This window comes from Podarcis tiliguerta, assembly GCF_965153285.1.
Source record: "Podarcis tiliguerta genome assembly, chromosome: 2".
NCBI lineage: Eukaryota > Metazoa > Chordata > Lepidosauria > Squamata > Lacertidae > Podarcis > Podarcis tiliguerta.
Window position 1 is genome coordinate 84,020,248 of NC_139535.1, and position 15,489 is coordinate 84,035,736.

The 15,489-nt window shown below is 42.5% G+C and overlaps 2 protein-coding genes across 2 annotated transcripts in view; one reads left to right on the plus strand and one right to left on the minus strand.

Annotated features, from left to right (window-relative positions):
• The window catches only part of LOC310671975 (heparan sulfate glucosamine 3-O-sulfotransferase 3A1-like), a 69,964-nt gene extending 58,425 nt beyond the window's left edge, over positions 1-11,539 (plus strand). The window contains exon 2 of the mRNA XM_083428431.1: positions 8,551-11,539. Within this exon, the coding sequence (XP_083284557.1) occupies positions 8,551-9,169 (619 nt within the window). The 3' untranslated portion in view covers positions 9,170-11,539. The remainder of the gene's footprint in view (positions 1-8,550) is intronic.
• TRIM16 (tripartite motif containing 16) overlaps positions 1-15,489 on the minus strand; it is a 680,679-nt gene that overhangs the window by 456,235 nt on the left and 208,955 nt on the right. The window lies entirely within an intron of this gene.

Here is a 15,489-nt window from a genome sequence, read left to right on the forward strand (position 1 = left end):
AACTACCATAGTATAATGGCAACAGGACCAGGGAAGGATCAAAGCACCAGCACATTGCTTATTCACTTTAAGCTATCCTTTAGCTCAGTGTTTCATGTGAATCAGGCCAGTGTGAGTGTTTAAAGTTTCTGAGTAACCCAGACGTAAAGCAATGAGAAAGTAGAGCACATAAGAAAAAAATAAAATCATACAAAAATAGCACTGTCAGGGGGCACACTGCTAACACTTTGATCTAGAACAGGGGTGCCCAAACTTTTTTCAAAGAGGGACAGATCTGATGAAGTGAACATGCGTGAGGGCCTACCAAAGTTGTTGAGCTTTTTTTTAGGCTGGATTAGACTTTGGACATGCCTGGTACAGCCCGAGGGCATAAGAGAAAGGGCTGTAGAGCTGCCACCATTGGCCCCTCTTCTTTGCATGTGTCTATTGAGGCAATCAGCTATCTCTGCCTAAAAATACAGTCAGCTCTGTAGAGGAGCTTTGAGCCATTAGTTGCATTGTAAGAGTCAATAATGTTGCCACAGACTCTATAAATCAAACAGTTCTGAAAGCCACTAACCCACTTCAAACAGCAATCTGAAATAAACATGGGGGGGGCAGAAAATCACATCATTTTCTACAGATGCTAGGTGGACATCTTGCTACTTGTTTGCATGCGCTCAATATAAAAACAAGTTGAGGTTTCCTGAATGCATGTAAAGTGGAGGTTTCCTGTGTAGAACGGCCGGCGCTGCTAGAGGGCAGACGTTCTGTGGCTTGTAGGCTGCTGCACATGCGCTGAAGAGGCGGCTTTCTTGTGTCAAAAAAAAAAAAGCGAGAATAAAAGGTGAAGGCTGGCAGCCGGCGGCGGCTACATGACGAGGTCTGGCGGGCCGGATTCGGCCCGTGGGCCTTGTGTTTGACACCCGTGATCTAGAGGATGGGTCCTTGAACTTTAAAAGTCTTTAGAATTATTGAAAACATTTCTTAATGGTGAGATACATGTTGGGTGCAAATGTCTGTCAAAACTCCAGTGGCCTCTGAAGGACAAGTCATTCAGGGAGGTTGTACTTTGGACCACCACATTGCAATTCTCCCCCAAACCACCCACTCCTGTAGGGTTCCAAAGAATGATATAGCAGAATGGACTTGAATAGCAAATTAGATAAAGGTGAGGGTGGGAGGGGAATGACAGTGAGAAGCATCTAAGCTTTAAACCCACCTGCAAGCAATTCCTAAGTTGAATATGGGCACTTCCAGACTGCTGCTATTTTCAGGTGGGATTCAGTCCTATACATGCAGGTCTCGCTTACCGAACACAATGCGTTCCCAGGAAATCATTCATGAGGCTAGGGTTCACATTATGAGCTGATGATTTCCATTATTTCCTTTGTGAACATATCTTATCCACAATCTCTCTTCCTACTCCCACCATGGTTTCTTTCGACCAGCAAAAGAGAGTCAAAGGGAAAACAGATTTGTCCAATCTCTCCTGCTCTCTTAATTGTCCAATCTCTCCCCCTTCCCTCTCTTTGCACTTTCTGCCCTAAATATGTGCCATTGACCAGCAAAATACAAATAAATTAGGAGGTGGGCAAATTCCAGCTGTTCGGATATCTGAATTTGAGGAATGTGTAGAGATGTTTGGGCATAATTCTTTATTTTCAGATAAGTGAATTTTCGCATGGTGGGAACTGGCACATTCAGGTTGGGCAATTATAGTTGTTTGGCATAAGAAACCCAGTTCTTAAAACATTGGACTTTTTGTGATGGATAAAGTGATGAGGAAACGCCCTGGAAAGTGTGGGATGATACTTGTTTTGATGCAATGTCATCTCACCTCCTGGCAAACAAATGAGGATGAATGCTCATCAAATAGCCAACATTGTCTAATCTCCCTGCAAACAAATCCAGATGAATGCTCAGTAAACAGGTTTTCTAGAAGTGCCCTCTGTGCCTGTGCCTTTCATCATGAAACTGCTTTTGCAGTGGAGCATGCTGACTGGTGTTGGCGAAAGCCCATCTGTACAAATACATAAACATTGCCTCCTTCAGCCAACAGGACAATGGAAATGCATGTCTGAGCGCACACTACATCGTGCCTGTGGACCATGTTTTGCTCCTGCGATAAGACTTTGCACAGCCTCTGGGACTTGGAGGCTCATGTGGGGAGGTGTGTGAATAAGTCACTCAATGGGGCTGGGCCTTGTACCAGGCTTGCTTTTGTACAAATATTTTTCCCCCTCCTGCAGCTTTGGCATCTCTTTCTTTTGCATTGTTTCTCCAGCAGTTATTTAATGCAGCCTTTGGGGGCCATGGTCAGGTCAATGGTAACAATGCCAAAGATAAGGATAAACGATTGTGTCAGTGTGTGAGAGCACTCAGGGATGGCTCTGCCGTAAGGCCCCGTGCTCCGTAATGTGCCACTCTTTGTTCATTGCACCCAAGGGCATCTGCATGGAAACTGTATCCGTACTGCTTACAAGCTTGCCCGCCGCTGCTCTTTTCTTCTTCGCTTGGCATCCTGAGCCTATATAATTCAAGACACAATTGCCCATTCAGCAATCGCCACCAAGCATTGCAAAGCGAGAAACAGAATGCTGGAGGGGAATGAAGGAGGCTGTGTAGAGAGGAACTATCACACCGTGAACAGCAAAACCTGTTCAATGGTCATTCTTCTCCCCCATCGCACCCCAGAAGAAAGATAATCAGAGCAACAGTCATCCGGCCCCATTTGCTTCTCTGTTAGCAAATTGCATATACAGTGGTACCTCGGGTTAAGAACTTAATTCATTCTGGAGGTCTTTCAATTTCATTGTTCTGCATGGGACAATGACAATAAAGATATCAGATATCGTATATCGTTCTTAACCTGAAACTGTTCTTAACCTGAGGTACCACTTTAGCTAATGGGGCCTCCCAGTGCCGCTGCACTGCTGCCACACGATTTCTGTTCTCATCCTGAAGCAAAGTTCTTAACCCAAGGTACTATTTTTGGGTTAGCAGAGTCTGTAACCTGAAGTGTCTGTAACCCGAGGTACCACTGTATGGGCATGTTGACAGCCAAAACTGCTTGGGGGAGAGGACAGGAGTAGATCTATCCAGGGACATACATGGTGAGTAGAGAACTCTTGAGGTCTGCAGGGCAATCCTGGCTGGATGGTAGGGGTGGTGTTGCTTCCAGAAGTGGCTTTCCAGATGGTGTGGTGCCATTAATCCAGCTTCCCAGCAGATCAGTCACTGTTGCTTACTAATAATGGGAAAGCTGATGGGGAGCAAACACATTGGTGGAGCCAATCCGATACTTGGGCTGGTGCATTTAACTTCCCCACCGCTTTTTCCCTCTCCCTCCTGGTAAGCAACAGTGACATACCCTCTGGGAAACTAGCATACAAGCACTGCCCCACCTGGCACAGATCCACTTCACACTCAAATAAGTTGGGACTGAAGAACAGACATGTATTCTGTCTCTGAATAGTAGTGGCAGAGAGCAGTTCACAGGCACAAACTCTCAAGCTTGCCAGTGGTGGGAAGGAAATGGAAGGGAAGTGCATGGCAAGCATTTAAGCTCCTTTCAGCATGACACTTAAAAGGCACAGAATTTGTTCTGGTAGAGGCACACCCTCAGGCATAGTCTTTCTGAGACGCATAGCAGAACTGTGAACAAATCAGGAACACATGCATGTCCCAAAGGGAAAATGTACAACTTCTCTCCTTCCCTGAAACCCATAACTGTGGAATGAAAATAATCACTGATGCATCCTGTACACTGGGCCTCGGCCCAGTATACCTGAAGGAACGTCTCCACCCCATCATTCTGCCTGGACGCTGAGGTCCAACGCCAAGGGCCTTCTGGCGGTTCCTCATTGCGAAGCAAAGCTACAGGGAACCAGGCAGAGGGCCTTCTCGATAGTGGCGCCCACCCTGTGGAATGCCCTCCCATCAGATGTCAAAGAGATAAACAACCACCTAACATTTAGAAGACATCTGAAGGTAGCCCTGTTCAGGGAAGTTTTTAATGTGTGACATTTTAATGTATTTTTCATTTTTGTTGGCGCCCAGAGTGGCTGGGGAAACCCAGCCAGATGGGCGGGGTACACAAAATAATAATAATAATAATAATAATAATAATAATAATAATAATAATTTATTACTAGTTAACTATAACATGCTTTGGATAAAGGTGACCAAGGCTGAGTGCTTCTCATAGGGGTGGCCAGCACCAGGGGGCAAGGGTGCGCCACTGTCCTCCTGGTGCGTCCACACAGGACCAACTTTGCCACCACCCTGCCCCACTTCCACACCATCCCACTAAGTGGCAGCAGCACCTCTGCCAGGACACTGCCCAACCCTGCAGTTTGGTCCTGCACAGAGGTACTTCTGTTTGCTCCAGTCCAACATCAAAACATTAATGAGCACATCAAACGTTTGGAACCAGATTGGTAGCATTCTCAATGAAAAAGTAGGCATGTAATAAACTTATTCAGCAAACCAGTTAAACAGGACAATGCAAATCAGATGATGCTGTAGCTGAAATGTTCAGGGTCAGTTATCTTTCCACACTGCCTAAATAATTTGAGAATAGTCAAGGTTTTGGTTAGTCAGCATTTGTCAAATGCTATTGCTCCTATGACGACTGCTGGTGCCTGAACTGAGGGATATTTAATAGACATGGTGCTTGGTTCCCAAATTCTTGGTTCTATTGTTCCCAAGCTTCCATTGAGGCACTAGCTTTAGGCCCTCAGTAGCGCACTTGAAGCATGGCTGACCTATCAGCTGCATGGGTAGAACTGAGTCAGTGCTGGGCTGTGAATTTAGACTACGCATATAAAAAGTACTCTGTTTCAGAGAAGGCATCCTCTTCCATTAAATAATTAAATAGACACCACCACCACCCCAATCCTCCTCAATTTAAAATAACACAGTCCATTTATTCTGGCAAAAAATCATTTGGAAATTATGTTTGCCAAAATATTTCTGTGGCTCTGATCTTTTTCAAGTGGCTCCTTCTCAATAAAATCCAGATGCCACCCATACATAAGGCCCTACAGGCTGCTGTTTATGTCCATGAAAGATGCCTTTGTCATTCATTAATCTCTCCAAAGCTGTGGCAGGACATGCCTAGTGGCTCCCAACAACATGCAATCCGTGGCTTCGGCCTGCCAAGTGTTGACACAAGCAGACAAAGATAGCATTCATCTCCCAGGTCTGAAGAAGACTAATGTGCTACAAAGATGCCACCTAAAAGTTTGAGTTCCCCAGTAAATCAAGATATGAGCAATCAACCTTCTGTGTTTGCTTTGTTAGGGTAGCATTTCGGTGGCTCCTCTCATTCTTAAGAATGGGTAATTGATGTTGGACTTGGCAATATCTGGCCCTATTGCGAATCATCTGGGAAAATCTTTGTTTGCTTTTATGGGACTGGGTTTTGGCTGACCCTTTCTGTAAGCATCCTTTTTAAAAGAGGAAGCTCACAAAAGTCTGTCTTTAAAGTTAGATGATCCTACAGTGCTCTGTTGCCATCTAACAGTTATTAAGCTCTTTCAGGTGTTTGAAAACAGTAAAGAACTGTGGCTTCTGGGGCATATTCAGACGCAGTACCTAGGAAGACTCCAGTGAAGGCTTTGTCTATGTAATCACACATTGGCCTGATGTGGTTATGAGTGGACCGAGCAGCTTAATTTCAATTTTGCTGGACCACAATCATAAATTCATCCAGTCCCATTTTGTTTGGACATTTTTAAAACAATGCATGAATAAATTGTATTTAAATGAAATGCATTTTGTATGCACTTTTTTGTACATAAAACACCTATTTTTCAATAAGGTTTCACACCAAAACTGCACTGCAAAATTCAGATAAGTGCATAATCCAACTGGGAATTTTGTTGTGAGCTGTAAGCAAATACAGAAGTGTCATACCAGGTCAGTGTGCTGCAGAAAGCAGACCAAATGCATTCCTCCCCCATTCCTAAATGTGGTTTTAAAATGTGACAATTACTCAGAGGGAGAAGTGTGATGAGTTGCCACATTTATGTAATCTAAATGTATCAAAATAAGAATTATTTTCACAACCATACCTTTTATAATGAAACACGCACAGAGTCAGACTGCCTATTCTTGCTTCCTGGATACTTATTTAGTAGTAGGATACAATCTAGCAGTCGTTGCTCTTGCATCACGTTGGGCTATCTTTTTAAAGGGAGATGGGAGTCGCATGATAGAAACATCCCGTGATGTTCTCTCTAATCTATTTTGACCCAGTGTTATCTCAGTTTTGCAAGTCATCATGATTACATTCTCCAACTGAACATCACAACTTTAGACTTTTGAATTAATGTTGTAATTATTCTTACCCAAACCCTCACAACAGTTCCCCTTTAGGATTTACATATTAGTCTCTCTCTCTTTTTGGTTCATATCAGTTTCACATGTGTTTATTTGTAAGTCTGTTCCATCCTGCTTCCACATTAATCTGCTGTTTCTTAAAAATGCACATGGAGGACATAAATATGTATTTCTGGAAGTATTCCCCCCCCCCCCCAAAAAAATATGCCTTTCTAAATTTCTCTCAAAATATGCATTTCTTCTCTCTCTCTCTCTCTCTCTCTTTAAAAAAACTTATCATAAAATATTCATCTTTATACTACATTGGAACATTTTAAAAGCCAAAAACTGCAATGCAAAACCCACAGAAGTACAAAATCCAAAGGATAACTGTGTTGTGATCGCCGCATTAGCCTGGGAGATGCAGAGCAGATCAGTTCCTATCAGAAATCACAAAGAACAAATTCCTCAAGCAACCCTAGTTTTCTTCAGGCAGATGATTCCTTGTTGAATTGCTTTTGTTGCTAGGATTCCCATCTTCCCACTCACGTTCAGCTTAAAGCACCAGTTGTTTTGCCTTCCCTTGATGACATCATTTTGAATGCTTGAAAACTCAAAACATTCTCCCACCCTCATCCCCTCAAAAAAACCCACATGTTATAATCAGTTTGGTGAAATATATAGGGTTGCATCCAGTGTTGCTGTTCTACTTCCACAATGAAACTTCCTCCTTCTCTCCCCTGCAAACCTCTGTGCACCCTCAAATTCTGTTCCAAAAGGCTGGGGGATATTCTGGGAGGGGTGAGCTCAAGGAAGGGAGAGGAATTGGAAGCCCCATTCCATAAGTGGAAGATCACTCATGTAGCATTGGATACTCATAGTGTTGAGTTTGGACTGAGAAACCCATATTCAGATGCCCATTCAGCTTTGAAGGTCACTTGACTCTAACTAACCACACATGAGAATGAAATGGTAGGATGAACAGGACTGCTTTGGGGTTGAGTGAGAGGTGACGAAAAACAAAATCAAAAAACCTCCTAATGTTTTTTCAGATGCAATATACAGAAAAGAAACTTCCTTCCCTCCTCCCCCTCCCCAAGAGAGTACAACACAACATGGAAGGATGAGTGGAATGTATAAATATGCCATTACACAAACTAGATCCAAGTAGAAGAGAAGAAGGAGAATTTGGATTTGATATCCTGCTTTATCACTACCCTAAGGAGTCTCAAAGCGGCTAACATTCTCCTTTCCCTTCCTCCCTCACAACAAACACTCTGTGAGGTGAGTGAAGCTGAGAGACTTCAGAGAAGTGTGACTAGCCCAAGGTCATCCAACAGCTGCATGTGGAGGAGCGGAGAATCGAACCCAGTTCACCAGATTACGCATCCACCGCTCTTAACGAAGCTGGAGGTGTAACAGTGACTAGCTAAATGCCTCTAGGATGTCCAAAGGCAATAACCATCCCAGTCAGATGTGCAGGGTATGAATACAACAACAACAGCCCCTATTTGTTCGCACCAGACATCTGGGATTCAGAGCTATACAACTTGGGAACACAGAGGAATTGGTTATCATCGCTAATAGCTTGCTATAGACCTCTACTCCACTAATTTGCCTAATATTTTTAGAAGTCATCTAAGCTGGTTCCCAGGGCAGGAATGGGGAACCTGTGACCCTTCAGACATTGTTGGACTCCAACTCCCATCAGCGTCAACCAGCATAATGATTATGCAGTGTCCAAAATTTTTCTAAAGTGAATCTGCTGCCTGGCAATTTTAACTGAATAATTCCTAAGTAATACGGTAATTTTATGAATAAGAAAAATAGCTACCACTTCCATAGCAATTTGTAATAAAGGAAACCATTCCTATTTGCATCTGTGGGAATGATATCATAGTTAAATTACACTGTTTGGATAGGATAGACTACTTACTGATATGTTTGTGGCGCAATGCACATGTAATAGCTACACTGTGCACATAACTGGAGATTTACTTATTGTGTCAGATTTAGCTTATGAAAATGGATGGTATGGTTCCATGGCAATTGAGCCTTGGTGTAGATAGTAAAGCATTCAAACAAATGAAAAATGTGCTATGAGTGCTATGAGTAAGTGCAATCTACGTGCATGTATTTTGTTTGTGCCAGCTGGCCTTCATTGCAAGAGACCTTAACCAAACTTTTGCTGTTGAAGCCCAATTCTCCAAAAGTAATTTCGATCTCTCCTCTTTTCTGCATTAGGGATTTGATGCCAAGAACTCTCGATGGGCAGATCACCATGGAGAAAACTCCCAGCTACTTTGTCACCAAGGAAGCCCCGGCTCGCATCTCTGCCATGTCGAAGGGCACCAAGCTCATTGTGGTGGTGAGAGACCCGGTCACCAGAGCCATTTCTGACTACACGCAAACTCTGTCCAAGAAGCCTGACATCCCCACCTTTGAGAGCCTGACCTTCAAAAACAGGACTACGGGCCTCATTGATACCTCCTGGAGTGCCATCCAGATCGGCATTTACGCCAAGCACCTGGAAAACTGGCTCCTGTACTTCCCCATTGGGCAGATCCTCTTTGTCAGTGGGGAGAGGCTAATCAGTGATCCAGCTGGTGAGTTAGGCCGAGTCCAGGACTTTCTGGGCCTCAAGAGGATCATCACGGACAAACACTTCTACTTCAACAAAACCAAGGGTTTCCCATGCCTGAAAAAGGCTGAAGGCAGCAGCAAGCCCCACTGCTTGGGCAAAACCAAGGGGCGGACCCACCCCAACATAGACCAGGAAGTGGTCCAGAGGCTGCGGGAATTCTACAGGCCCTTCAACATGAAGTTCTACCAGATGACTGGACATGACTTTGGCTGGGATTGAGGCTGGGGAAAATAATAATTTAAACAAATAAAAAGGAAAAATATATTTTTGTACATATCAAAAGAGAAGGGAAATTAATATTTGTGCTAATGTCTGGTGGTTCCAATTAATATTTTCATTTTGATGAACATATCATGGTTTTCTGTTTTTCTTGTTTTGTTAGTCAGGATTTATAGTATTCACTTCCACAAGGCTGTCCGTTGAGATCTGGCCACTGCTTCCAGTATGGGTCTGCCTCTTTCCAATTTTCCATTTGACATCTTTGAGGTTTTTATGAAGTAATTTGGCACTATTTGTCTATTAATTCTGGGTTCTGTGCCCAGATTTTTAACAAAATGGCATTAGTCGGTCACATTAGTCGGTGACCAAAATAATCAGGTTTGGAAGATATTTTCCTAGTTCTACTGCTCTGGCATGACATGCTGTATGAGACTCAGATGTCAGCCTTATAAAATGATATGTCATAAGAGTCTGGAGTGGGATCCATTTTTATTTCACTTTTTTTAATTTGAGAGAGAGTTTCATGATGTGAATTCAGTAAACAGCTTGAGAAGGGACTGTTTGATTTACAAAATTCTTCACTCCTTTCTTCCCCAGCTGACTTCATAAAGACACTACAGCATCCACTCCTGGCATGTACCCTGATAGTGCCCAGCACAACCAGGAAGAGAAGGGTTCTCTCTAGCCCAAATACAGCATTATAATTTCCCAAGATGTAACAACGGTTCTCTGTTTCATCTACTGAAGCTAAAGCACACCCTTGGGAATGGGTCATTAGGCATTTACTGAAGAGTGGTGTGAGGCCTTGTCCAAACATATGACTCCAAACCTAGATGTTTTCTCAGAGAAGATCCAATATCCAAACTAATTAAGATAAAGTATCTTCATTATAGTTCGAAAGGCTTTTCAAAGCCTTATTCCTCTACCCCCAACAAACCCACCTGTTGTCTCCGAAAAACCTTGTATTAGCTCAGATTTCTCTACCCAGAGCCCAGTGACAGCTGGGCTGAGTGGAAGAGTCAACAGGAGGAAGAGAGAAAACTGTCGTTTTCTCTGTCATCTCCCCCACTTAAGCACAAGGGGTCATGAGGTTACCACTCACTACCTTCAGCCAACCCACTCGGCCTCCTGTCTCTGCTCAGAATGGCTCATCTCTAGCCTTAAGCCCTTTCCTGGCAGTGTCTTGTGCCATAAAACATCTGGGTAAACATTCAATAATCACCCAAACAAAGAAGGGAAAGTAGTTAATTGGTCACTTGAGAATGTAACATACGACAATGCTGGCTTGCTCCTGCTCACAGCAGTTCTTCTGTCTGAGGGCCTTCTGAGAGCTTGATTCATCCCAAATACAGTGATCAGCCATTGGGAAAAAGTACTGTGTCTGGGGGCTCTAAAAGGGAGGGAGACCATCAGCACTAGCTGTGTTATTATACTGCCATGTGCCCTGAAATGGAGACTGGTTTACAATACACTTGGTACACTGGGTACCAAGTAATACCATGGCCCTCTTTTGACCTGGTTCATCTCCCACATCCAAAACTACAGCAGTGAATCATTTCCCATTACTGAAAAACAACAACATAGAGATATTTCAATAAACTTGAAAGCCTATGTCACCTTTTAACTAGCTAGCAGTTAATGATATTGGTGACAATTTAGGCCCATTGTTCCCGATAAGTATTTTCAGCCGTCCATGAAGCTGGAAGGGTGACAACTTGATCCTAATCAGGTTGCACAGCTTTGCAATGTATGAGAAACATCTCTATATCCTAACTATATCCCAGTGTCATGGTTTGTAATTGGCCTGGCACAACGGATGCTCACGGGGACCTGGCAGAACAATATGAGGGCTAGGCTGAAATTAGAACTGGAGACCTGGGGTAATTATACTTTGGTTTCTGTTAATATTTGTTAACACTGCAGGTCTCAAACTGCCGTCCCTCAGGTATCATACATTGGTGTTTCTGTCACATTTCAAGTTCTATGGGCCAAACTAGAATTGACCTTGGCTGACACATTTCTTTTCATGTGTCTGCCCTGTTTAAATACAAAGCGAAGGATGAAAGTCTTCTTTTAACAGTAAAAGAACACATGGGAAAAGAACAGCCGGCACTCCCACCACCGATACCTTCTTTCCCCTCTATCCATTGCTCCAATCAGTGTTCTCCACTCCCGTCTCCCATCCACTAGAGCAGCTGGCTACAGGGCATCAAGAAGCAGAATGGAAAAGGATTAGGTAGCCCTTTCACACATACTCCTTTTACCCAGCACATCCATGTCACGTGTGAACAGGATGATCACTTAAATGTCCCATCACATCTAGTTTAGCCCTAATTTGTCCTTCTCATTATTTTTTTAAGCATCCCCCCCCCCCCCGAAAAAATCAAACTGATATAGAGCATGTCATACACATTATGTACCTCTTTTTCATGCTATATCCTAGCAAAAGAATTGGGTTTTGTAGCTAAATGAAAGCTCTCTTCAATGACAGCAGTGAACACATGACCAGAGGATATGTGGATGAGTTATTTCACGCACCATTTCTTCAATCCAAACATTTTAGAACTCTGCAAAATCAGGGTTCTAAAACAGGTTTGGAGCCTCAATGAATACAAAAGACTCCATGCTTCAGATAGTTGGAAGGCAACAAAAATGGTGACAAAGCAGCGCAGATCTAACATGCTCATTGTGTTTGCTCCTGCCACACATTTACTGATGCCTGAAGTGGGTTGAACGATTTGAAATCTCTCTCAAACAGGAAGTAAGACACTGTTTCTTTTTAGATGCCGAGGTAGATCAGTTCCATAACAATCTAATAACTGGAGTTGGCCAAGTTTGTTTCCTGTAGAGTTCTCTTGGGCTTCAGTTAGGGTTTCCAGATTAAAACATGACCTCTTTTGATTGGGACACCTTGGAACAGCAATCTCTACACATGACGTGGAGCTAGCATGTTCTCAAGTGATAGGTGACCACATTGCCATTTTACAGAATTGTGATATACAAATAGGTGAGCAGCAAAAGCACCAGAGAGGTTGTCCTGTTTGTTTATGTGTGGGGCCATCTTTGTGTAGAATAATTGCAGCTTCCATTCATTTCCAGACAGCTTACAGCCAAGTACCAGCTTGTAGTTTGCATATCACTTTGTGGCTGTTTTCTCTGTTAATACAAGGCTGAATTAGGGCCTTGGCACATATGGGCTTTACTGTGTCCCTGTGGAGTGATGTTTCATAATAACTAACCCCAACCAGTTTTGTATTGAGAAGCGCACACTATAACACTTCTATGCAGACAATCTGAAGGATTTCTCCAAAGGGTTGTTTCTTGCCGGCATATATTCAATGAACTAAAAAACCATGTACAAAACTAAATTAAAAGCCAGATTGTAAAGGAGCCTGTTGAGCGAGTCTTTTACCTCTTAGCACACCTGGTGTAATAAATGCAAATGGATATGGAATTAATTTATATTTTGTGGAATCTATGACTCCTACTCAAGAGCATACTTTCTGAAGTTATTTATTTTAAATAGTTATTACTTTATCTCTCCTTTTCTATCCAGTATATAAGGTATACCATATAAGGCCTGCCAAGAAAGATACCCATGTCTTTTTTATTAACAGAAAAGAATTCTTCTTTCCTTTGTACATACTATTTTATGTTATTTCTTTGCGTTGTAATCCTCTCATTTCCTCACTTTGATGCTATTTCTGTATGAGCTGAAATACTTTTTAATTTAATTTAAGGCTGAAAAAGCACATGTTTTAATAAACCTTACGGGTATTGAGAGGCACTGTGCTGTCTTTTTTGGCTTTGACACAAAGCGTGGGGGAGAGAGATGATGTGAACCTGGGCTATTTCGTAGTCATCACAGTTTTAATAAAAATTGTCTGATGTCTGATTTTTATATACATAGTAAATATGAAGACCCATTTAAATAGAGGGAGTCAAAGCTGCAGCCTCAGAATGCTGCAAACTGGCATCCCTTTACTTGTGTGATGAGCAGAACCATGGTGTTGATGCTGAAAGCAGATGCCAGAGAAGGCTTAGCCCTGCCTTGCCCAACCTAATGCTCTCCAGATGTTTGACTCCCATCAATCTCAGCCAACATGGCCATATTTTCAGGAGTGATGGGAGTTGCAATCCAGCAACATCGTGAGGGCACCAGGTTAGGGAAGCTTGGCTTAGTCGAAGTCATAGAAGAAAGAGATACCAAACAACCAGTTTTTAACAGTCCAACCAGCAAAAATATATTGCAAAGTGTGTGAAATGTCAGTAGCATCTTGTTTCCAGATGCTATCAGGCTTCACCCATGCCTGACCAGATCTTGTTAAACACATTGGCTCCACTTCCACCCCCATCTGTTTGTTTAGAATTCTTATATATACTATTTTAAATCATGCATATTGATGTATACTTTCCATAAAAGGATGCGTCAAAAAAAATCATATGAAACATACATAATAATTAACAACTATTTCACTCCATTTAAAAGTAGTACAAGAAATGTCCAGGCAGAAGAAAACAGAATAAACATTGTTGTGATACCTATCACTTCATTCTTCTGAATTATTTACCCATTCATTCATTTCTTCACAAAGCATTTATAGACCACTTCATTGTTTAAAAATCTCTAAGCTGTGTACACTATGAGCAAAACACCCCCAATGTCAATTAAAACAAAAATACAACCAATAAGTAGGTAGTACAACCAATCTTCTGGGGCAAAAGAGAAAATGTGCTACAGAAAGTCAGAAAAAGGTGGACCTCATGAATAGTGTTACTGAAGTTGTGCATTTTCAAGGGCTGCCCAGTTCTTCAAAGGGCTATGTGTTGATGCTGGCATGTCCACAAATCCAGTGGTTAATGAAGCAGGAATCTAGTGGAACAGAGGAAGCTGCCTTAAATAAATCTGTCTAGTGGTCGGTTTCAATTAATACCTACTCCTCCAGGTATGGGGAACTTGTGGCTCTCCAGCTGTGGTTGGACTACCAACTCCCATCATCCTCAGTCTTTGGCCATGGTGACTGAGGCTAATGGGATTTAGAGTCCCAGAACATCTGGAGAGTCACAAATTACCCACCCCAAACTCTCTGCACTGACTGGCAGCAGTTCTGCAAGGTAGGGATTTCCCTAGGTCTACCTAGAGATGCTGGGGATTGACTGGGGAGCATCTGCGTGCAAAGTATGCGCTCTACGACTGCCCCAAGGAAGCAGATGGTCACACTTCACTTCGGAAATGTTTCAGCAAAAAGCATATTCAGTGGTTTGGCAATCAAATATCAAATTTTCAGTGTGGTGAGGTAAAACGAGATTTCTATTTATTTTTTTACTTGCACAGATTAAATCCCAAGAAAATACACTCCTGTACCTCAGAACATTCTATTAAATTCCTGCCGTTTCATATAAATCTTTATCCTTGGACAGAAAAACATCCTATTACTTTTCCTGAGCTTCTGCATTTTGTCTTTTAATTATTGCTATTGAGAGTTCATAATGTAGGCTCAGCATTCCTCCCAGGTAATATTTATCTAGATTTGGACTGAAGGACTTGAGCTTATAATGCAAACATAAGAATTCCTCATTAAGGCTTTGGGGAGGAAGGGACTTGACTGGAATATAGTACAACCGGGGGCGGGGGGAGAGTTTTAGAAGGAAGATTTTTCTCTCTCTTCTCTCTTTTTCAACATCCTCCATTTTCAGAACTGGCCCCAGACATTTTGCTGCCTGAGGCAGAACAGCAAATAGCATCCCTTCTCCTAAAGCATGAATCTTCATACCCAAGAAAGATACCCTGGGGTTTTTTGACACCTCAGAAAGAAAAAAATCCCATGAGTGCCTCTCCCTGGGAGAAAATGACAACAACAGAAAATATAACCATTTGCTGCCCTCTGATGACACTCAAAATCATTGGTCTGAGGTGGTCACTCGGTCTAATGGTAGGTCCATCTGTGGCCATTTTATGTATGGTTATATTAATACAAAAATGATGGCCTTCTTAGACTTTAGCAATGCCATTCTTAAAGTTCTTATGCCACCAGTGTTTGTGAACTCAGGTTCTTCTCTGGACTTAAGCAAATCATTGTTTCTCAGCATAAGTTCCTTATGGCAAATTGAGGACAAGAGTGTACCAACATTTCCCCCATGATTTATAGTTTTTCTTCCTCCTGGCTGAGATTGCTTCTGATCTTTCCTTCTGAGATTCCCTTCAGTGTGTGAGAGAGAGGGGGGGGGATTTTTCTCTGAGATGTCATATCAAAGGGTGCGTTGTTTATCCCCCTACATTGCCCCTACCCCCAACAGGAGAATTTCTAGAGGCAATTTTT